Source organism: Oryzias latipes, chromosome 15 (assembly GCF_053564925.1).
Source record: "Oryzias latipes strain Hd-rR chromosome 15, Olatipes_Hd-rR_3.1".
Taxonomy (NCBI): domain Eukaryota; kingdom Metazoa; phylum Chordata; class Actinopteri; order Beloniformes; family Adrianichthyidae; genus Oryzias; species Oryzias latipes.
Genome location: NC_136251.1, coordinates 26,589,615 through 26,612,532, shown reverse-complemented (window position 1 = coordinate 26,612,532; position 22,918 = coordinate 26,589,615). Strand labels below are relative to the sequence as shown.

General features: G+C 38.2%; 1 protein-coding gene across 6 annotated transcripts in view; it reads left to right on the top strand.

The window, feature by feature from the left end:
• Window positions 1-22,918, top strand: part of khdrbs2 (KH domain containing, RNA binding, signal transduction associated 2) — a 72,606-nt gene that overhangs the window by 45,378 nt on the left and 4,310 nt on the right. For 3 of the 6 annotated variants that reach the window (XR_013647925.1, XR_013647924.1, XR_013647923.1), the window contains exons 7-10: window positions 15,999-16,081; window positions 17,942-18,000; window positions 19,672-19,768; window positions 22,719-22,758. Coding sequence is in view for 1 of the 6 variants with exons in the window: in XM_078932370.1 (XP_078788496.1) it covers window positions 15,999-16,081; window positions 17,942-18,000; window positions 19,672-19,766 (237 nt within the window). In the remaining 5 variants the exon portion in view is untranslated. Of the gene's footprint in view, window positions 1-15,998; window positions 16,082-17,941; window positions 18,001-19,671; window positions 21,769-22,718; window positions 22,759-22,918 lie in introns of those variants that run through there. The other 3 variants (XR_013647926.1, XR_013647927.1, XM_078932370.1) reach the window with 3 other exon arrangements.

Genomic DNA, 22,918 nt, shown 5'->3' with positions numbered 1-22,918 from the left:
ATAAACTAAGGTCAAGTAGAGTTTGATTTATTCCAAGAAAAGAAGTAGGAAGAAGCAAATTTATATTCTTCTTTCTCTTTCGGCTTTTCCCATCAGGGGTCGCCACAGCGAATCATCCTTTTCCACCTCACTCTATCATGAACATCTTCTACCCTAACATTAGCCAACTTCATGTCCTCTGTCAAGACATCCATGTATCTCCTCTTTGGCCGTCCTCTTGCCCTCCTGCCAGGCAGCTCCATCTCCAACATCCTTCTACCAATATATCCACTATCCCTCCTCTGAACATGTCCAAACCATCTCAGTCTGGCTTCTCTGACTTTGTCGCTAACACAGGCAACATGAGCCGTCCCTCTGATGTACTCGTTCCTTATCCTGTCTAACCTGGTCACTCCTAAGGAGAACCTCAACATCTTCATCTCCGCTACCTCCATCTCAGCCTCTTGTCTCTGTCTCACTGCTACCGTCTCTAACCCATAGAGCAGAGCTGGTCTCACCACTGTCTTGTACACCTTTCCTTTGAGTCTTGCTGACACTCTTCTGTCACACAACACTCCTGACACTTTCCTCCACCCGCTCCAACCTGCCTGCACTCGCCTCTTCACCTCTTTTCCACACTCCCCATCACACTGAACTGTTGACCCCAAGTACTTAAACTCCTGCACCTTCTTCACCTCAGCCCCCTGTAACCTAACGCTTCTACCTTGATCCCTCTCGTTCAGACACATGTATTCTGTCTTACTACGACTGACCTTCATGCCTCTTCTTTCCAGAGCAAACCTCCACCTCTCTAGCTGTTCCTCCACCTGCTCTCTACTCTCACTGCAGATTACAATGTCATCCGCAAACATCATTGTCCAGGGAGATTCCTGTCTTACCTCGTCTGTCAGCCTGTCCATCAGCATAGCAAACAAAAAAGGACTCAAAGCTGATCCTTGGTGTAGTCCCACCTCCACCTTGAACTCCTCTGTCTGACCTACAGCACATCTCACCACCGTCATACTTCTCTCATACATGTCCTGAACTACTCTGACATACTTCTCTGCCACTCCAGACGACCTCATACAGTACCACAGCTCCTCCCTCGGCACCCTGTCATACGCCTTCTCTAAATCTACGAACACACAATGCAGCTCCTTCTGACCTTCTCTGTACTTTTCCATCAACATTCTCAAAGCAAAAATGGCATCAGTGGTGCTCTTACGGGGCATGAAACCATACTGCTGCTCACAAATCTCCACCTCTTTCCTAAGCCTGGCTTCCACTACTCTTTCCCACAGCTTCATTGTGTGGCTCATCAACTTTATTCCTCTATAGTTGCTGCAGTTCTGCGTGTCACCCTTGTTCTTAAAGATCGGAACCAGAACGCTTCTCCTCCATTCCTCAGGCATCTTCTCACTCTCTAGAATCCTATTGAAAAAACTCGTTAGAAATTCCACTGCTGTCTCTCCTAAGCACTTCCATACCTCCACAGGTACGTCATCAGGACCAACGGCCTTTCCGCTCTTCATCCTTTTCAGAGCCTTCCTAACCTCATCCTTTCCAATCTCTGCTACTTCCTGCTCCACAACAACCACTTCTTCCTCCCTTCTTTCCCTGTCATTTTCCACGTTCATCAGCTCCTCAAAATACTCCTTCCATCTTTTCTGTACACTCTCCTGGGTTGTTAGCACCTTTCCATCTCTGTCCTTAATCACCCTTATCTGTTGCACGTCCTTCCCATCTCTGTCTCTCTGTCTGGCTAGCCTGTACAAGTCCTTTTCTCCTTCCTTTGTGTCTAACCTGTCATATAGCTCATCGTAAGCTTTCTGTTTGGCCTTTGCCACCTCTCTCTTCACTCTACGCTGCGCTTCCTTATACTCCTGTCTACCTTCCTCAGTCCTTTCTACATCCCACTTCCTTTTAGCCAACCTCTTCCTCTGGACGCATTCCTGTACTTCCTCATTCCACCACCAAGTCTCTTTACCGTCTTTCCTCTTTCCAGATGACACACCTAGCACTTTCCTACCTGTTTCCCTGATAATCTCTGCTGTAGTTTCCCAGTCATCTGGAAGCTCATCCTGACCACCCAGGACCTGTCTCAACTTCTGCCTAAATTCCTCACAAGTTTCTTCATTCTGTAGCTTCCACCACTTGGTCTTCTTTTCTGTTTTCCCTCTCTTCTTCTTCCTGACCTCCAGAGTCATCTTACACACCACCATGCGGTGCTGTTTGGCTACACTCTCTCCTACCACCACTTTGCAGTCATTAACCTCTCTCAAATGACCTCGTCTACATAGGATGTAGTCCACCTGAGTACTCCTACCTCCACTTCTGTATGTCACTCTATGTTCCTCTCTCTTCTGGAAGTAAGTGTTGACTACAGCCATTTCCATCCTCTTCGCAAAGTCCACCACCATCTGTCCCTCCAGATTCCTTTCCTTCACACCAAACCTGCCCATCACCTCCTCATCACCTCTGTTGCCCTCACCAACATGCCCATTAAAGTCTGCTCCAATAACAACTCTCTCTCCTCTGGGGATACCCTCTATGACCTCATCCAACTCACTCCAGAATCTCTCCTTCACTTCTAACTCACAGCCAACCTGTGGCGCATACCCACTGACTACATTCACCATCACCCCTTCAATTTCTAACTTTAGGCTCATCATCCTGTCTGAGACTCTTTTCACCTCTAGAACACTGTTTACAAACTCCCCCTTCAGAATCACTCCTACCCCGTTTCTCTTCCTATCAACACCATGATAGAACAGTTTGTATCCTCCTCCAATACTACGTGCCTTGCTGCCCTTCCACCTTGTCTCCTGCACACACAGTACATCTACCTTCCTTCTCTCCATCATGTCTGCCAGCTCTCTGCCTTTCCCTGTCATTGTGCCAACGTTAAGAGTCCCTATTCTCAAACCTATGTTCCTGCCTTTTCCCTTCTCTCTCTGGCCACGGACCCTTCTGCCTCCCCTCTTTCTTCGACCAACAGTAGTCAAATTTCCACCGACACCCTGTAGGTTAACAGCATCGGTGGCGGTCGTTGTTAACCCGGGCCTCGACCGATCCGGTATGTCAAAAGTGTTGTGGATGATTCGCATGGTTATTTTGGCAATTTTTACGCCGGATGCCCTTCCTGACGCAACCCTCTCTATTTATCCGGGCTTGGGACCGGCACAGAGGCAACTGGCTTGCAACCCCTGTGGCTAGATTTAAAGAAGAAGAAAGAAGAAGCAAATTTATATTATCCCACCCTTACTGAGTTATTTTATTTAATACTTTTGTATAGTTTTCATAATCTGGTTCTGATCAGATAAAGTGCTTATTGATTGTTGATTATCATTAGAAAACCTTTTTTCATGATTTCAGTAAACAGTAACATGAATCACACATCATGTAACAGATATGTACTACTCATTGATTATAATAGGAATAAAATTTCATATTAATCCAGAAATCATCCCTACACATCAAGTTTTCAAGTAACAAAATTGAGTGCTTATTGATTATCCTCAGAAAGAATTCTTACATCTTTTCAGTAAACATTAATGATTTACACTAAGTAACCAACATGTAGTAATCATCGATTCACATATCCATGTATTTAAAATTATTCAAACACCAGTTTAACTCTTCTTATCATCATATCGTGAAATTAGAGTTTCTTTGTACATTTTATTTAAAGGATCTTAAGAGAAGGCTTCTCAAAGTTATAAAAGTACATGACATTACGTCAAATATGTAAATTCAGAATCTATTTTTTTAAACATGTGTTTTGCAAATACACAACATTTTTGCAGTAAATGGTAATCTGTGATTAAACCAGCCTCACACTGGCCCCTGGGCGTGTGGGAGGACTGTTCTCTGGTTAATCGAGGGCTTGTGCTCTGTGCTCCTTTGGCCTCCAGGTCTTTGGAGCTGGGGGCTCCTACTTCCCTCAATCTGCTTCTCCATGGAGGTGACTGGGAGGACCTAGCTGCCACTCGTACCCTGCCTTCTACTGGGGGCTTGGTGTGGGGGCACTCCCTGGCCTTTGTTTATTTTACTTTTCACATTCTGTCACATCATTATCCACATTAGAACACATACACTCACCTGAGGACAGATGCACCCTTTGCACAAACAAGATATCTGTGCATGTGCAGGAATAACATAAGCTGAAATCATGTTTGCTTGTGTACATATGCATTTGCGTGCGAGTTGATCTGTACGTCAGTACTCACGTGTTTGAAGGTATGCCTTTTTATATTTGAGTGTGCGTGGATGAGTGTGTGCCCAGCCTTTTTGGTAAACATCTACGTGTAAAAGTAATAATAAGGCCTCAAGCTACTTGTTGCCTCTTTTTGTTTGTAATCCTACCCCTTCTAACGTGATTTTTTTAAACCACCTTCCAACCATTTCATGTCCTCGTTTTCCTATCCTATACCCATGTCCCTTATCTTTATTATCCTATTCTTCCGCTGTCTTCTGCCCATGTAAAAAAACAAACAGAAAACTGAAGTTTGGTCTCAAATACAAAAGAAGTTTATACAAATATACACCTTGTGTGTCCAAAGCTGCATAGCCATCTGTTGTAAAAGTAACACCTCAAGGAAAGGAAAAAAGAAGAATATGTAATAAAGTATAGCTTCATGAATCTGACAGTAAAATTAGATTTAACTGTGGGGCAAAGAATCAAAAAGCACATTCCTTTGAAACAGGGAAAGCATCTCTGCATATGAACTATTATCTGGACCTTAATGGCATTCTCTATGCTTCCAGAAAATGAATAATTTTTGAATGGGATTTGTAACTGCTGTGACCATTTTATATTACAATGGCTTCAGATCTGAAGCTGAATAATTATTTGTTCTATTAATTATGGAAATTATTCACTCAGAACTCATCTGTTTAGTAAAACAAATATCTGACACCTTACCCCCACTCGTTTATTTAAAAGACAAAAACTGCTCAGGTGGAGTAAATAATGGAATCCGCGGTATCATCTGGGACCAGAATAGATGAATGCTAAGCACTGAAAGCTTTGCTTCAAAAATAAGATAAATTAAAATGCTTAATAATTTATGTAGTTTCTGTTTTTTTTGATTGAAATCAAAATGGATTTTTCCACACAAAACAAAAAAAAGAAATCCACTGAAATGCACTGATTGTAAGCAATTATTTTGAAATTTTTGATGTAAACACTGACTTTCAGAGCAGAATATGTGAACAGAACAAAATCTGGATGGCGAGTAAGGTGGAAAGAAGTGAACCGCAGGATTTTTTACTGAAACAAAGGGCCTGCAAATCTCATTTTCCTCCCCCATTCTGCTGTGAGGAGAGGCATTCAAAGGCGGCTCCCTATGAAGATCAGTCACTGTCAAAGGACATACAGGTTGTCAATTGATAATGAAGCACAGAGCTAAGGGGCCTTTGCTTGTCACTGTCCTAATTGCAGGCGCACAGCCTCTCCTCTGTTGTGTTAACATTTGATTTATGCCCTCTGTCTTGTTAAAGAGAACCAGTGTTAATTGTTTTTACAGATGAGTGTCAAACTGGAGGAATCAAGACTCATTAATTAGAGGCTGACCCATTTACATGTGGTAGCCTGTCGAAGCTGAGTGCATGATGATGCGTGATGGCGAGGTCAGCAGAAAGACGCAAAGCTACAGAAGATTTGTTATTCTTTGAACTTTCTCAGACTGAGCAATACATCTGATCTCAGCTGTGAAAGAACAGCCTGTCGAAAAGTTGGAACGCCCTTAAAAAAACGGATGGTAGTTCTTGCATTTTTGTGCTTGTCTGTGTGTTTCTTGAACATTCTTCCTCTGCACTCAAACTGACCTTGCTAGTTTGCAGTTTACACTGCCTCTTAAAATATACTTAGATGTTCAGTGCTTCATATTAACTCATTAGTCTCCCTCTGGAAACTTCAAGTCTTTAAGCACTGCCAATAGTAATCACCCACAGATGTTTTTTGTTTAAGATAATACATTTACGAGTATGAAAATCCATAGATTTATTCGCTCCATGTCAGACTCTGTGTCTTTATCCTGTGGATCATTTTTGTCACAACTCCAGTTGTCCTCAGGAAATTGTTATAACTTGTGTTTATACATCTGAAAATTCAATTTATTTTTAAACATAATGCTGCAAAAGCTAAGAGTCACATCAGGTTTTTAGACTCATCATTTCTGATGTCAGCCATAGGATAATTTAAAAAAAATGAAGCTTCAGCAGCCATTCTAACTCTTCAACACTGGAGTTTTAGCAGTCAACTGGTTGAACTTAATGAATGCCGGATTTGTACGTAGAGCCCGCAACCAGACAAAAAACTTGCGTAGCAATGCATAAACGGCTGACTTCTGAACGCGGAAGCTTGAAACAAGGGTTTATGTGCGTTTACATTGACTTTTTATTGGAAGTGGCCACTTCAATGTGAGTCGACACGGCCAAAATCTCTGGTTTTAAAGGACCTATACCTAGCAAAATCAATTTATTGAGCTTTTAACTGTGTTATGATGTTAAGTACTCATGAAAAGAAACCCAAAGCGGTATTTTGATCCGTACATGCATTTCTGAGTATTCCTTTAAAAACCTCCGCTCTCTGCATCAGCCCCCCCCCCAACACACAAAAACGAGCGGGTTCTCATAAGCTGACAAAGACCAGTGAGAACAGCTCCTTCCAGGAAGAGTCTGAACTTCTAGCCCCGCTGGAGTTTAGTGTGTAGGACAAGGTCAAGTGAGAGTGCACAAATTTAAACTCTAATCAAATTTTAAACAAGTAGATTTTGAGGAAAAAATAATTTGTAATAGAGAGAAAATAAACATCTAATACATTTGTGTAACTGTGCGGTGCATTGATTTATTTTTAGTGGAAGTTATTATTCTCAACATGAATGATGATAGAAAAATTAGTCAACTTGGACGCCAGCTTCCAGTGGTCACATGAGGAACTGCAACATTGAGCACTTCTTGGTTGATCTTCACATCTCATAATGAAATGTTGTTGATAAATACATAGAGATAAATTCTAACAACTTTGCTTTATACTCATATGTAACTTTATCAGTACTTCCCATTTTACTCAGTTTCATTTCATTTCAGAATGCTCTACTTCTTATAATCCATCTGAAATGAATCCATGGATTGCTTTACAGCTGTGGTCCAGTGTGGCCAATTTTTGATTGGGGTTGCTAGGAGAGTAATTACAAATAAACACATGTGTCTGAGTCTGCCGGGTAGGAAAAGTAATGGAAATCCCCTGAACTAGCTAATCCCTGACATAATCCCTGACTTACATTGATTCATTTTATGTCCTCAAAAATAGAGCCACATAGGCACAAAAATAGTTGGAATAAGCATTATAATACAGGAGATGAGGGCATGTAGACATGTCACAGTGTATGTGCTATACAATATTAAAATAACCCACCTGTTTAGAATCTATTTTGTTGCTACTTAGAGAAACAGTGTGTTGTTGAAACCTGGTTTTAATTGTTTCTCTCCTAAATGTTTATTTTTTCCATTTTTAAATGTAATTGGGAATTGGAGACTGGTGGGTCTCATTGAAGAGCTCCGTTTTGAATTACAAGCTTGGAAAGGATTAGAAGGGGATTAGATCATGATGAAAACGAAAGTGAGACTCATGAAATCCCACTAAATCTCTGTAAATGAGCAAGATGCAACAAATACCTGAGGAGAAAAACAGAGTTTTCTGTTCTGCACACACTTTGGCCTTGCTTCACTTTCAGGTTAGGCTGTTTGCAAGAACATTTTGTCTTCTGAGGCTCATCTCTTCTGTCATGAATAAAACATTTGACTGAATATGTGGCTTTGCTTTTGTACAGATCAGTTTATATGAAGGTGTGAGCTTGGTAAATAAAGTGATCTGGCACATTCAAAATGTTTGCTCTCTGACAGGATGATTACCTGTGACAAGAAAAAGTCTAAATGGCAATCTGAGCTTTCAGGTTTCTCATCTCATCTGGTTCATCATTCATGTTTTATTTATTCACATATCACCTTGTTATTAAATTGCAAAAAAAAAAAAATTCAGATGTGTGTTTCAGTCTGATTGTTCCACTATGTCTATAGCTAGGCTTCAAGAATAAAATGACCTTGTTACTGACATTAAAAAAAAACACTAAAAAGGAATTAATGTTCTACATACATTACAGACCAAAAGTTTGGACACACCTTACCATTCATTTGAAAAAGCAGGTGTGTCCAAACTTTTGGTCTGTATTGTATATCATAAAAAACCAGGATATTCCACAAAAAATATGTTGTCCCCATCATTTCTGTTAAATCGCCTTCGGGACTTGATGTTTGATTATGTCAAAACCTTTAGTTTGTGGGTGCTGGGAAGTGTTCAGAAAATTGTGAATTTTAAATCCATCGTATTCAATTTTTACCTCAAACTTTTATACAGATTGTGATTTGGTTTTGAATATTTATATATCAAATGTAGGAATCTTGAAGAAAAGTCAAAACTTTCCTATGTTAAAGACAATTGTTTACCACATGAGGCCAATTTTTTTTTGTATATTTGCACAAGATTGATTTCAGACTTGCTCGAGCCTTTGTTTGTGCTTGCTGGCAAGAAGAATCCCCTAAAGATTTCCCCTGACTTCTCAATGAAGGTCACGTTTGTGTAGATCTCGTATCAGTTTAAAGGTTGTCTATTCGAAGTTTGTTTAATCTCCTGAAGGTTTTTCAACCATTTTTCATTTCTAGTAATCCTACAACCTTTCCGCTTAAAGTGTTGGATAATTAAACTCAAAACAATACATCTCCTGCCTGTTTTTACCAGATGCTTAAAAATACATGCGGATTTCTGTTATCCAGTCCTAAATAAGTTACATTTCCATAATATTCTGGATTTTAGGGAAATTCTGGCTTTCCAGAGCAGTCTAATAACAAACTTGAGTTAGCTCGGAGCTCAGCCGCTCACCTCCTAACAGGAACTAGGAGATGCGCTCACATTATTCAGATTTTAAAATCTTTGCACTGGCTGCCTGTCTTCTACAGAATTGATGTGTAGGGTTCTTTCGTTAGTTTTAAATTTCTTGATAGTCTCAGCCCTCTTTTACTTATAATCCCCCCCAGAACTCCCAGGTGCTGGTTTGCTAACAATTTCCTCTTCAAATACCAAAATGCACGGTGAGGCTGCGTTTTTGTTCCTCATCTGTGGAGTAGTCTCCAGAATGTCCTGGAAGATTCTGCATATTTCAAGATTTGAAAACCTATATTTAATCAACAAATATACAGTCAAAACCATAAATATTTGGTCAGAGACACATTCTTTCTAATTTTGTTTCTGTACATTACCACAGTGAATTTTAAATAAAATGGGTTGAACAAAAAGATTGTATAAAAATGTGGGAAGAAAAAGCATTTTTTAAACACAATCCCTTCATTTCATGAGCTTGTAAGTAATTGGACAATTGACTTCCATGCTATTGCATGGGCAGGTGTGAGCAATTCCCTTGTTAGGTCATTATGAGTGAAGCAGATAAAGGGCCTGGAGTTGATTAGAGGACTCGTGCTTGCATTTTGAAGATTTTGCTGTGAACAGACAACATGCGGTCAAAGGAGCTCTCCATGCAGGTGAAAGGAGCCATCATTAAGCTGAGAAAAAAGAAAAAAAACATGCAGGAAATTGTCACAGTATTAGGAGTGGCAAAATCAACAGTGTGGTACATCCTGAGAAAGAAAGAAAGCACTGGTGAACTCAGCAACGCAAAAAGACCTGGACGTCCACAGAAGACAACAGTGGTGGATGATCGCAGAATCATTTCCATAGTGAAAAGGAACCCATTCACAACAGCCAACCAAGTGAACAACACTCTCCAGGAGGTAGGCGGATCAATATCCAAGTCTACCATAAAAACAAGACTGCATGAAAGTAGATACAGAGGGTACACTGCAAGATGCAAGCCACTCATAAGAATAGGAAGGTTAGATTTGACTTTGCTAAAAAGCCTCTAAAAAAGCCAGCACAGTTGTGGAAAAACATTCTTTGGACAGATGAAACCAAAATCCACCTCTACCAGAATGATGCCAAGAGAAAGGTATGGAGAAGGCGTGGAGAAGCTCATGATCCAAAGCACACTACATCATCAGTAAAACACGGTGGAGGCAGTGTGATGGTCTGGGCTTCACTTTTTGAAGACTAAACTTCAGACAGAAAGGCAAACAAACAGCAACTGAAAGCCGCTGCAGTAAAGGCCTGGCAGAGCATTCAGAAGGAGAAAACCCAGCATCTGGTGATGTCCATGAGTTCAAGACTTCAGGCTGTCATTGCCAACAAAGGGTTTTCAACCCAATACAGTGATCCCTCGCTATAACACGGTTTACTTTTCACAGTTTCGCTACTTCACGGATTTGCATTGTGTATTGCGTTCTGCATTCTGATTGGCTAAAAAGTCACTCCGCTTCTTCTCTACCTGTGCATCAATAACGTTGCGGTTTAATATTTACACGTACGTAAAACAGCTTGCCAAATTTACATTTTGTACGTGCAAATCATCTTGCAATTTTGAGTTTCTCTAAAACCCACAGAAAAAAGAGTGACAACAACTGCCTATCACTATGCTCTTCTCCCGAACAAACACACCTGCACCGCGGGCTTCAAAATAGAAAACACTGCAGAGCGGAGTCAGGATGCAGGGGCCCAGTCTGAAGAGCAGTGAAATACACCTGAGTTGCTATTTGTCTGACTGTACTTTGTATGTTTTTCATAATCATTTTAAATTTTCTCCCGTTCAATCCAATTACTCGGGTCGCGGTGGGCGGGGCTAATCTCCGCAATTTGAAGCCTTCTATTCACATTGATGATTAAAGTTATCATGTGACAGTTTAGTATAGAAGTTATTTGTTGAAAAAAATCGTTTCTAAAGTACCTTTACTGTGGTAATGTACAGAAACTAAATTAGAAAAAATGTGTCTCTGTCCAAATATTTATGGTCCTGACTGTATGTTGATATTTTTAATAAAGCTTTGAATATAAGCAGGAGGTGCTTTGATTTATATATTTTAGTCATTGCCTTATTCATTATTTTATTACACTAACTTGTTTTTGTGTATTTAATTTATGTATTTCCATCTTTTTATGTTTTTTAGCATTTTTATCTATTCATATTAATATATTTTTATCTCCACTGTTACCTTTCCCTGCTTAGATTTTTTTTAATAGACAACAGCATTTCAATTTATTACATTTGATCACTGTTTCTATTTAATCTGTAATAATTTTCTTTTGTATTTTGATATAGTGTGTGTTTGTATTTTATTGTACTTGGGTATGTAAAATTTTGTGTTATTTACATGAAAAGTACTTTTATAAAAAGTTTGATAGATGGATTAACAGAGATTTATACTCTCTAAAGCTTTTTGTCCCATTTTGATGTCTTCTAATTCTGGATAAGGTTATTCTTTCATTTTTTTCCTGTTTTGCATGATCTTGGTTTTTGCCAAGCTTTTTGGGTCTCAGTCAAACTTGATGACCTGAAAGAAGTTTGTTTTTATGATCCCTTCTTTAGAGATCTAGATTTTTTTTTTGAAAAGAAATCAAAAGGCCCTGCACAGTCAGCATGGCAGAACGCTTTGGCGTTGACAAAGTAAAAGAGCGCAAAACTGAACCCTGTGGATAAATAAACAAATGAACACGGAAATAAAGCAGTGAAACAAGGCGTACACATGTGTTGTGAAGCAAGAATCCATCCAAGACCAAAGGCAAAGACAAAAACAGAGGTCAGGATATGAAGCCAGTTGTGAGCAAAAATCAGTACATAAACTCAAAAATCAAGTTCCAAACAGAGCAATAAGTAGAACAAATACTCAGGATAACCTAAATACAAAAGGCTGAACAGAAATCCTGAGAGAGGAACACAAAAAAAATCAAAAGAAATCAAAAATGAAGATAAAGCTAAAAACAAAGAAATCAGTGCAGCGCTGAAGTGACAGATAATCCTGAGCATTTGTGCTTTAAAGCTTTTGTTTACTTAACTATTCACTATATAGGATGTTCGACTTTAGCACAGCAAAAAAAGTTCCATATCCCTGACATTTTTCCCTTGTGCGATGTTTTGTTTTCGTCCCTTTCTGCTCGATTATGCATCCAACTCTGCTTTGCTACAGTGAAAACACTTTTTTTCCCCCCCACCGGTTGTCTTTTACTGGATTTTGTGTTCATTGCTCCCCTTAAAGTCTGTTGTTTACATGGACATGCTGCATCCCAAATGCAATCATGTCTCAACTTACCTGCTTAACACCTGATGAAAAAACGGTGCTGTGCAATCAAAGCACTTACTTAATTTTGGCACTTTAGTGGAGGTGTTGAGAAAGTCAGTTTGCTGAGGTGTCTGGGTGTGTTCAGACCTTCATCTCTGAGTGTATAATTTGCACTGTGGACACCTGCTGCATCTGTTTTGACTTAACTTGATAGTTAACGCCACACACTGAAATCTAACACTTAGTCAAATTTATGAGGAGAGACAGTTTCGCAGTTTTGTTCCAATTTTGCAGAATTTTCCACCTAACTTTCACAATCAAAGTTTGGTTAACTTGGACTAATACAAGTGAGGAGCCAGCAGCATGTCCTTCATCGCTTAATAATACATTAAACTTTATGGCAAATGTAAATTATTTGATCTTTCAGGTTGAATCACAAGAGTACAAACACAGTTTTGCCACGTCAAACTGAAAGATTATCGCAAAACACGAACTGTGACTTGAAGTAAAATTTGAAAAGGTTCTTCATTTGATTTTTCCTCAGCAATTTTAAATCAATACATTAAAAAAACAACTATTTTGTGTTTGTTTATGATGACTATAATTTAACTGTGATGATTTCTTAGCAATAACTATCATATCTTGGGGTCAATGGAGATTTTCTCACAGTGTTATCTGACACAGGCAATCCTGACATTTTCACCGAGCTGTAGCAAAGGTGGCCAGCCAATAATTGTTAAAAAATGGAATTTAAAATTAGATTCAATGGTCTGCACCACCCAAAGTGCAAAAAATGTGAAGAGTGAGAGAAGAGAGTAAGAAGAGAACGCTAGAGGCAGAGACTGGGGATCAAATCCTCTCACACACACACAAAAGATCTTACAATCCTAGAAGGACATGAAATGTAATAGATTGCAAATGTAAACAGAAATAAAAGAGTAATACACCGGCCATTGCCTAGATCAATGGTCATACGTAACACATGACAGACCGAAAATTGTACACAGAGATCAGGGAAAGTTTAAAGAGGAGGTGAAATGGCATTTTGTGCTTTTATCGGTTTCCTCTTGCTTCCTCACATCCAGTCCAAGAAAAGGCAGTCATCTCAGCACTTGTCTCAGATCATAAAACTTGATCGCTCAGAGAACACAGCCATAAATGGAAGCAGCTGTGATGAGAGCATTAGCTCAGGGAAACTGTGTTGTTTAAAGATATTTTAGAAATATACAAGTGAAAACAAAAAAGTGATAAGAGCCAAAATACTATTCTGGAAAACAGATTTAAATTTTAATTGAATCTCTGTAAGCAATGGAAAAGTGGAGGTGATTGTCTTGATATAATACAAACTTTAGACAGTTTTGCTATATGGTGTTTCATGAACAATAAACTTTCGAGAATGACTTTAAAACAGACAGAATTATCTACTAGTGCATATTCTAAGAAATTCAATTTTAAGGTGCTTTTTTCACTGAGTTTCATTATAAACAGTCATAAACATAAAAAACAGTCCAGATGCCTCTAGTTTTACCATGTATTGCAGCAGATGCCTCTCTGAAAACTGCTATAAAGCTTTGCTGAGCCATTACAATTATCTTGATTTATTCTAAGAGCACGGTCTTTTATCCATGATTATGCAGTTTTTTCAAAATTCAAAAATATGTCATTTTCTAGGACATAGTCTCTGCAGGGCGGCACTTGTTCATTAGAAATTTGCATCTGAGTTTTGGATGCTGGTGTGGAGTAACCCCCCCCCCCTCCGTTGTGGAGCAGGGAGCTATTTTTGAGTCGCACAAAGAGGCTCTTTTTGAAATGACGTTTTTTGTCTGCTCCTGTTTTACGACAGTTTGAATTCAAAAAAACTCCGAAATTCAATTTTGAGCTTACTTTTCCTTATATGTGTTCTCCAAAAGAAAGAATGCCACAAGAACACACCAAAAACACTTTTTTCATCAGAGTGGGTCATACAGAGCAAATTGGTTTGTTGTGTTTCCTCAGCAACAATTTGACATCAACGGAGACCCCTGTTGTAGTTCAAGGCCCAAACGTGAATTAGTTCCAACAATGAGATAAGCTCCACTAAGAACTGTAATCAATAAAAGGCATTATAGACTCAAGTTGAATAGCTAAATCTATGAATTTAAGTATTGATTGTTTTACATTCATCTCTGCCCAGATACACTGATACAAAGTGACCTGTTTTGCCCCCTCTTTTATCGACAAACTGACTGAAAGTCCTGGCCTAATGAAATGCCTGTGACTTCATTTGGTTACATGAAAAACCAGTATTGTCTGCCTATCTTTCAAAAATCTATCATCAGCTTATTTGTTTTGTTTTTTCCTCATTTTCATTTCCTTTATTTGAAAAAAAACTGATACAGACAGAAAAATTGTGTTCGTCCTTTTATATTTAGCCGTAGAAATGAAAAATGGTGTACTTTTTTTTTATTAGCAATAAGCCTGAGAAACTAATTTAGTGCTTTGAATTGTATTATTATAGAATATTGCTCTGAGTACACCGTCGGATGGATCTTTTTCAACGTAGTTATTTCATTAGCTTGCTTCTGATGGCACACTATATGACAATTTGCACACAAAAAAGAGCAATCCTATCCAGAAGTTCCCAGCTGTAATGTAAAACACCCAACTATCTGGAACAGGATTATTTACCCCAGTAAGGATTTGATAGAAATGTTTCGTCAAAACTATAAAAAAAAAAAAAACTACTTTTAGCGTCAGAAATGCAGCATCGTTTTATGATAAAATTGAGTAGATGTGAAAGAAAAAAATAATATTTTGAAAAGTTTTTATTTAAAAAGAGCCATTTCAGACCATATACTGGGAGCTTAAAAAAGAAGATAGAGAAAATAACAAGGACAGATCGACTGCACCTATGGATCCTCTTGTAGTCTTTCTAGATTTCTACAACAATGAATCTTTGAAATTGACCTGTTTTTTTAATGACCAGTGTCATATTTTACATAATGATGGTGGCAAGATCATTACTCTAAATTGGCTAAAACCAAAACAACCAACAGTAGCCAAGTGGATACAAAAATGAAAACAAATTTACATGAACTACTACTAAAAATGGATATTCTTTAGAAAAGATGGATGGTAGCGACTACTACTATGTTTGAATAACGTTTTTTTACGTTTTTGAACGAATGTCATCATTCTAAGGCCTTCATTTTGCACATGCACATATGACTATCTGTATACATGGATGTGCAAGCATATGAGTATGTATAGGTATATTTATATATATATGAGTAAAGATGGGTGTGCATGTGGGTGTATATAAATGAGACATATATGGATGCTCTTCTTCTCTGTCTTCAATTCTTTAACTGCTGAAATGTGCCAAATCTCAACACTTGTTTTTGTTTGCCACAGTCATGTTAATTGCCTGTATTTCTGCATTTCAAGGCAATAAGGTTTAAAAAAAAAAAAAAGACGAAGAGCCAATTCCCTGAAAAACATAGAATGAAATACAAACACGAATAAATCCCAGAGTTTTTTCCTTGGATTGCCAGGGACTTCAAACATCCAAACATGCAGATGGAGCCACTTCAAATTGGCGTCTACCAGCCAGTTTCCACATGGTTAAAGCTAGAGTCTACCTATTTGCCTCCCCTGGACGCTACAGAGGACTGTCTGACAGTTGAATGGTTTATGTAGCACGCAGCCAGCCATTTCATCTGGCTCTATCTGTGCGCTCTCAAGCATATAAACACCATCTAGGTGGTCGCTTTTTTTCTAACTTGTCCCTGCAATGTTTGCTTCCTTTTTCCTTGCAGGGGTACGATGATGGATACGGAGGGGAGTATGATGATGAAAGTTATGAAATCTATGATGACAGCTACAACAGTCAAGCAAAGAGGTACCGTCAATGCACACACACACACACACAACTACCATATAAACGTAGAAAAAATTAGTTCTTTACTGTCAAAGACATATTTTAGCATATTAACCCTTTAACCCCGGAGACGTCACCGGCGACACCTGAATAGCACACGCTCTTTGACATACCGTAACTCTTCTACCATTCACATGATCAAAGTGAGTCCGCTGATTCTGATGCTACGTTCACACCGGGCTTGAAATTCAACCAACCACTTCCAATGAAGAGTCTATGTAATTGCATATCTGCATGATCGGGCTTCCACATTTAAAACTCTTGCGTTTATGCGTCACTACACAAGTTTTAAAGTGCAATTTCAGGCTCTTTGTACAAACCTGCGGCCATTGAATGCTCGTTGAAAGTTAAACCTGTTGAGCTTTGAACAATCATAGATTTGGACTTAGTAGTGATGGATAGCGTCCTTTTTCAAAACCAGACATGTGAGACGTTTTCAAGAAAATGCTCAGCAGGCATTCTTGAACACGCTTTTAGCATACGGTGTTCATGCTGGACTGTTGCTACTGGTGCAATGGTAGGGCTGTCAATCTCTGATCAGGAGATCGCAGGTTTGGTTCTGCCTTACCCACCCATGTGTCGAAGTGTCATTGGGCAAGACACTGAACCCCACATTGACTCTGGAGGTTATCGGTTGGCGCCAGTGTTCACCAGGGAGCCGCCATAAGTGTGTGAATGTGTGTGCGAATGGGTGAACGGGAGTGTAACTGTAAAGCACTTTGGTCCTTCAACCAAGGTAGAAAAGCGCTGTACAAGTATTCGCCATTTACCACTTAACTGGTGCATGTCCTCACAATTGGAAGAGGTTTGGTGCGAAATGTCACAGCGATGCAAATCTCGTAAATCTTGCTCCAGGCTTCTTCTTTCACAGTCCCTGATTGGTCAAAAGTCAACTGATGTAACTTTTAACATGCACTAAATGGCTGCGCAATTTGCCGAAAAATTGACCTTAAAACATGGATAGCCAAAATTTTGCATATACGCGCGTTAACATAGACTTTTTATCGGAAGTGTTTCCGAGCCCAGTGTGAACGTAGGATTAAGGAAACACTAAATACAATTTGGTCCATTTCACTTTGTTTGCTTAAACCCTTGTACAGTTCCTCTGAAAATAGAAAAAATATTGCAGAAAAAAACATTTAAGTAGCGATTTGCACAGATAGTATTATTAAATCATAGTGTAAAAACTCTTCAATTGTGATTTTTTTTTAGCTGATGTTTTTTTAAGTATTGCATCTATTATTTATTATTAGAAATAATGTAAACTCAACTCAACTCAACTCAACTTTATTTATAAAGCACTTTAAACAGAACAAGGTTCACCAAAGTGCTGAACAATACAAAAAATAATAAAAGCACATGAAAATATAAAGCATAAAACACATAAAATAAGTCCGGATTCCAACTCAGTTAAAAGCCAAAGTGAAAAAATGTGTTTTAAGAGCAGATTTAAAAATACTGAGTGAGTCTATCTGTCTGAGGTACAGGGGCAATTCGTTCCAGATTTTTGGTCCGAAGACTGAGAAGGCTCGGTCACCTCTCAGTTTTCTCCTGGTCTTCGAGACGACCAGCTGTGTCTGATTTGTTGACCTAAGGGAGCGGGGGGGATTGTACACCTGAATCAGGTCAGACAGATATTTTGGGGCGAGTCCATTGAGACATTTAAAAACAAATAGGAGAATTTTAAAATCAATGCGTAAGCGAACTGGGAGCCAATGAAGAGATGCTAAAATGGGAGTGGCAAAGCTTGTTTGCATTAGTTTTTTGCATCAACACTACACATTCAATATTTAACTTGTGTTTTAACCCTGTCTTCCGTAGCAGTTCAGAGTATTATACCTATGGACTTGGAACCAGTGATGAATCCTACAACAACTATGGTAAGAATAACTGAATTATCAGATAAAAAGTGAATTTTATTAGATGAAGATCACTCACCCAGATATGAGTCACCCTCATTTCCATAAACGTATTTTTTTTGTGCTGCCACTCACTGAAGAGTGTTTTGTACTGTGGGAGCCAAACAACACTGTTAAAACTAAAGCATGGGTGGTTTATATTTTTCAGCTATTTTTACATTCATATTCAATCCCACACATTCTTTTGAGTTGTCCATGAATCAGAGCTGTAAGCTAAAACTATGGCAGCAACCAGCACAACAGTTTTTTGCTAATAATTTCTATGAGAATGTAAAGCAGCATATGATATTTTCTGCGATTAAAAAAAGAGAAAGCATGCTGTTATCGCAGGAAATAAACTTACATTGGAGGCACAGTGTGGGGCTTTGAAAAACATTCTTGTGTGTCTCTGACTGCTGCTCCTGCTAAGAGACAAAGGAAGGAAAAAAAAAAAGAAAGCTGCAGAAACAGCCCACTCTAAGTCTTCCTGACCTGAGGGGGCCCTTCTGCTTGCTTCACTCTTTCTACCTGCCTGACTGTGATCTGCATTTTACCGAAAATATAAATGAGTCAGTGCAATCACATAAAACTAAAACTGTGACTGTTCTGAAAGGTGGAGTGTTTTGCCTGTTGGGTATTTGCCCTAAAAGTTTATTTCAGAGGGCCACTCCTAACCTCATTTTTGAATATATCTTAAAGCTGCAACGGAATCAAAGTATTTTATTTTCATCTCTTTACATTTTTGGTCCTATAAATGCAGCTTTTTCAGAACTACAAAATATATTTAATAAATATGAAAATGTATGAATTATAGATTAGTGTAAAATATATACGTAACCATACAAAATAAATTATTCTAAATTTGTAATATTATTGATTCATTTTCCAGAAATTGCGATTTTTGGTAAGACATTTAGCAAATGAAGTTCACTGTGAAATTAGAAAAAATAACATATATGAAAATCAATATTGGGCATTTAGAGGCTACTTTTGGACATATTGATTTTAAAATAATATCTGTAAATAAAAATATTAAATTAAAATATTTTTCACTTAAAATAATGTATAACATTTAACATTTTGAATCTACAAAATTATAAAATGCTTCTAAAATCTTGAAAGGGTTTCAAAGCAAAATTAAGTATATTACAATCAATACAAAAATTGAGATTTTTCAGATTTTCATTGTACTTTTCTACATTTATAAGTGAAGAATTTGTTTATTTCTTGAAATTATTCATGAAAAATTAACTCATTAGAGCTTTGTAGATTCAACACGCACTGCTCAATATTGAGCTGCCATGTCCCATCCAAGAGTTGAAAAACTGGGTGCTCCTGCTAGTTTGTGCTCTCATTCATTGTCAATGCAATGCTGGGGTGTAGAGCTCCGACCAAACCAAAACCAGGGGGGCAATGATTTGATTTTCTGCTTCATAAACGCTCTCTTATTTGAAGCAGAGCCACGTCTCACACAGCAGAGGTAGCCAACTTCATGTCCTTTTGCTCTAAGGAAGGAGCTGCTGACTCTGATCTCAGTATTGGTTTATTCGTGGACAAAGACATGTGTTATTCCCCTAACTTTTTTCTCTTGCGTGATCAACATTGTTAAATTTCACAGCCAGACATATAAAAGCTCTTTATGTGTTTTTGCAGAGGAGGAATGGACGGTCACCCGAGCCACTCTCAAAGCGCCGACTTTACGTCTGACAAGAGGCTCCTACAGAAAAAATCCCTATGGCAGATACTAAAGGTGCTCCAGAAATGTGAACTACTACTTTACTCATACTTTTTCTAATACTTCATTAAGTCATGTGACATTCATCTTCTGTCCCACTCGTGGCGGCAATGGAAAGACAATAAAGTTATGCTTACAAAGAACAGGAAAGCAACCTGCAATATTCTCAAGTGTTATTTACAGAATTAAGTCTCATTTATGGCATTCAAACATCCTTATCTGGTATTAAAAATGTGTTACCCCCCTCCTCAACAAAAGTAATTTTAATGATTACAGATTGGGTTCCATTTAACATATAGTGCTTTGACTGCTTTGTTTGGATAGTGTGCTCACTCCGAAGAAGAGCTACTTCAGAGGGACTTTGGTATTCATGGTGTGTTTCCCTAAACATTTCCGAGCACGGTTCTCAAAAGTCATGGTGTCAATTATATGACGCCCCATGTCACGAGTAAGCTTCCTCAAAGCAGCTTAGCATAAGCCATAATGCAGACTTAACTGCAAACCACATGAAGCTCAACGTGACAGACCATAGGAGTACGTATATAGTTAGCTCAATAAGGAAAACATCTTTTTTTTCTGCACAAAAGATGCACCCTGGTAATATAAGCAAAAGCCCATTCTCTTTTTCATTTATAGGTGGATGGTAAACTACAAAAAAAGAGTGCAGAATGCTCCCTTCTATAATGGCTGAGTAGAAAAAAATGGCTTCTCTGCCCGCGGCCAGGACAGCCAAGCAATTGGGCTCATGCACGATTTATGGAACCCTATGTGAGAACACTTTTAGCTGTAACATCATATTTTATAGCCTGTACTTTTCTTTCATCCCGCTACCTGAAGCCTGGAAGTGCACAGGTAAAAGATTGAAGATGGTCTGATCACATACCTTTTGTGGGTCTTTGAGACATTTAGTCCGAATGTGATTGAAAGCTAAAGGGGGGGGGGGGCTGATTATGCAGCAGCTACAGCGGCGCTTATACGGCACATACTTTAAACACTTGGCTAATATGCAGCTGTCCTTTACATTCAAACAGTACACATAACATTTCCTTTAATTTTGCAATTCTCTTTGTTGAGTTTTCTGCAAACCTTTTGCTTCCGTCGTGGTTTTTTGTTTGCTAATTCTCAATTATTCTTACAGCAAAACACATTTAAAACCACACAAACTTCCCTTAAAGACCCACTCTGATGAAAATCATGTTTTTAACATATTATTGTGCAATTTTTCTCATGATGAAGGACATTTACTAAGAAAATTAAGATTAAAATGGCATTTCTGTGTATTTCTTTCTTCAAATTGTTGGGAATCAGGAGCAGATGAAAAAATAAACTTGATAAAGATTGTATTTGTTACGTAGAAAACATGCTGGGTGGGCCACAAGCCCCCTTCACCGCTCCATTCCGATACATTCACTTGAAGACGGCCATGTACGTCTTTGTTTTCCTTGTCCCAGCTGGCATCTGGTTCAAAACTGTACGGCTGGATAGCTCCGATGTTTCTTGCCATTTTAGTTGCACCATAAAAGTTAGGTTGGGGTTGTGAAAGAGTGTATACAGATGGGTGACGGGAAGGGGGATGGGGTTGTACCCCCCTTCAGTCCTGCCCAAAACTCAGAGGCAGATTCTTAATGAACTACTGCCACTCTGCAGAAACTATGTCATTAAAAACTACACAGATTTGATGATTTTGGCGAAAATCATCTTTAAAAGACCGCTGGGAACACTTTAAAAGGGTGATTGGTTTTTAAATGCAACAAATATTTCATATTTCAGTTTCCACTCACATGTATGTGTCATCATCATGATCGATAGCACAGTCAAAAAAAGGCCCTCGGTTCTATTGTAACTTTGATAAATGCCAAATGATGTGAAATTGTGATCGTGCAAAAGCCTTTTTTTGTGTTTCCCTGGGTTAAAAGCAGTCACTGGCATTGTTTTGTTATTGAATATAGTGCTTTGTCTTTTGTGTAACTTGTATTTGTACTTGAAGCATTTAATAAAAATAACATAAACCTCAACAGTGTGGAAGACTTTAGTAGCTGTAAATGAAAGGCTAAACTGGTATTTTTCTGTTTTTTGTCCAAAACCTCACTTGCAGGTTACAGTTAACATGTCTCATAAATTTTTTTTTAAAACTTTCCCAAATAAATCAGTTTAAAATTACATTTGTATTCCTTTTTTAATCATCTTTGAACATCCGTTAACTACTTCTAAACTAATAAGCTTCTTTTCTTAATCCATTCTTTCAAGTCTTAATAAACAGACATTGACTCTGACATTGATACGGGGTTTAAAGAGGTAAGAAGCCCTCATGTATTGTCATAATAACCTCCTAAAGGAGGATCTGATATCAGTGCCTGACCTCTGGAAGTATTTCAATGAAAAAAACAAATCTTTTAATTGCTATTTGTAACCTTTCAATGTCTTTTCTAACCTCTTCTTTGCATTTCTGTCATTTAATCTGAGAAAGATGCATTCTCCGTGCTTTAAACACCGAGGCTCAAGTCAATTCCGCCCTTTTGAATTCTCCTTTGTGATTAGCACAGCTCAAGCCTGACTCTGATTAAGAGTGTAGGTCACGGGACTGAAAAGAAGACTTAACTCTAAACAGGTAACCTTAATGGTAATCCTAATTTAATCTCCAAATTCTAACTTCCACTTTAAAAAAAAAAGTAAACCTGCTCGTTTTAACCCCAAAACTAAAGACCCGCTTCACATCTCTAACTAGATTCTTCAGGAATTCAGTTAAACTGTGAAAACATTTTAACCAAAAATGTTCAGCAATCTAAACATCACATTAGTGATCTAAATAAATCAATTTTAAAAGTGAATTCTAATGCATTGAATTGGTTTACTTTTTTCACACTGTTGGAATAATTGTTTTTTGTACATTTTATATTGCATGCAGAATGTTTAGTTGATGGAAATGATGACTATTTTATGACAGTGTTTGTGTTCTTTCCTATAGATGATCAAAGATTTGGTGAGAGCAATAGGGAATAAAGCAGGTGAGTAAAAAAAAAAAAAAAAAAAAACAAGGATCACATTATTACAGCAAAACATTTTTTGGTCCTTAAAGTGTTTTATATAGAAATTATTCAGATGCTGTCCTGAAACCAGTTTGTTTATATTGAATTGTGCAAAATAGTGGGGTTTCAGTGGATCCGA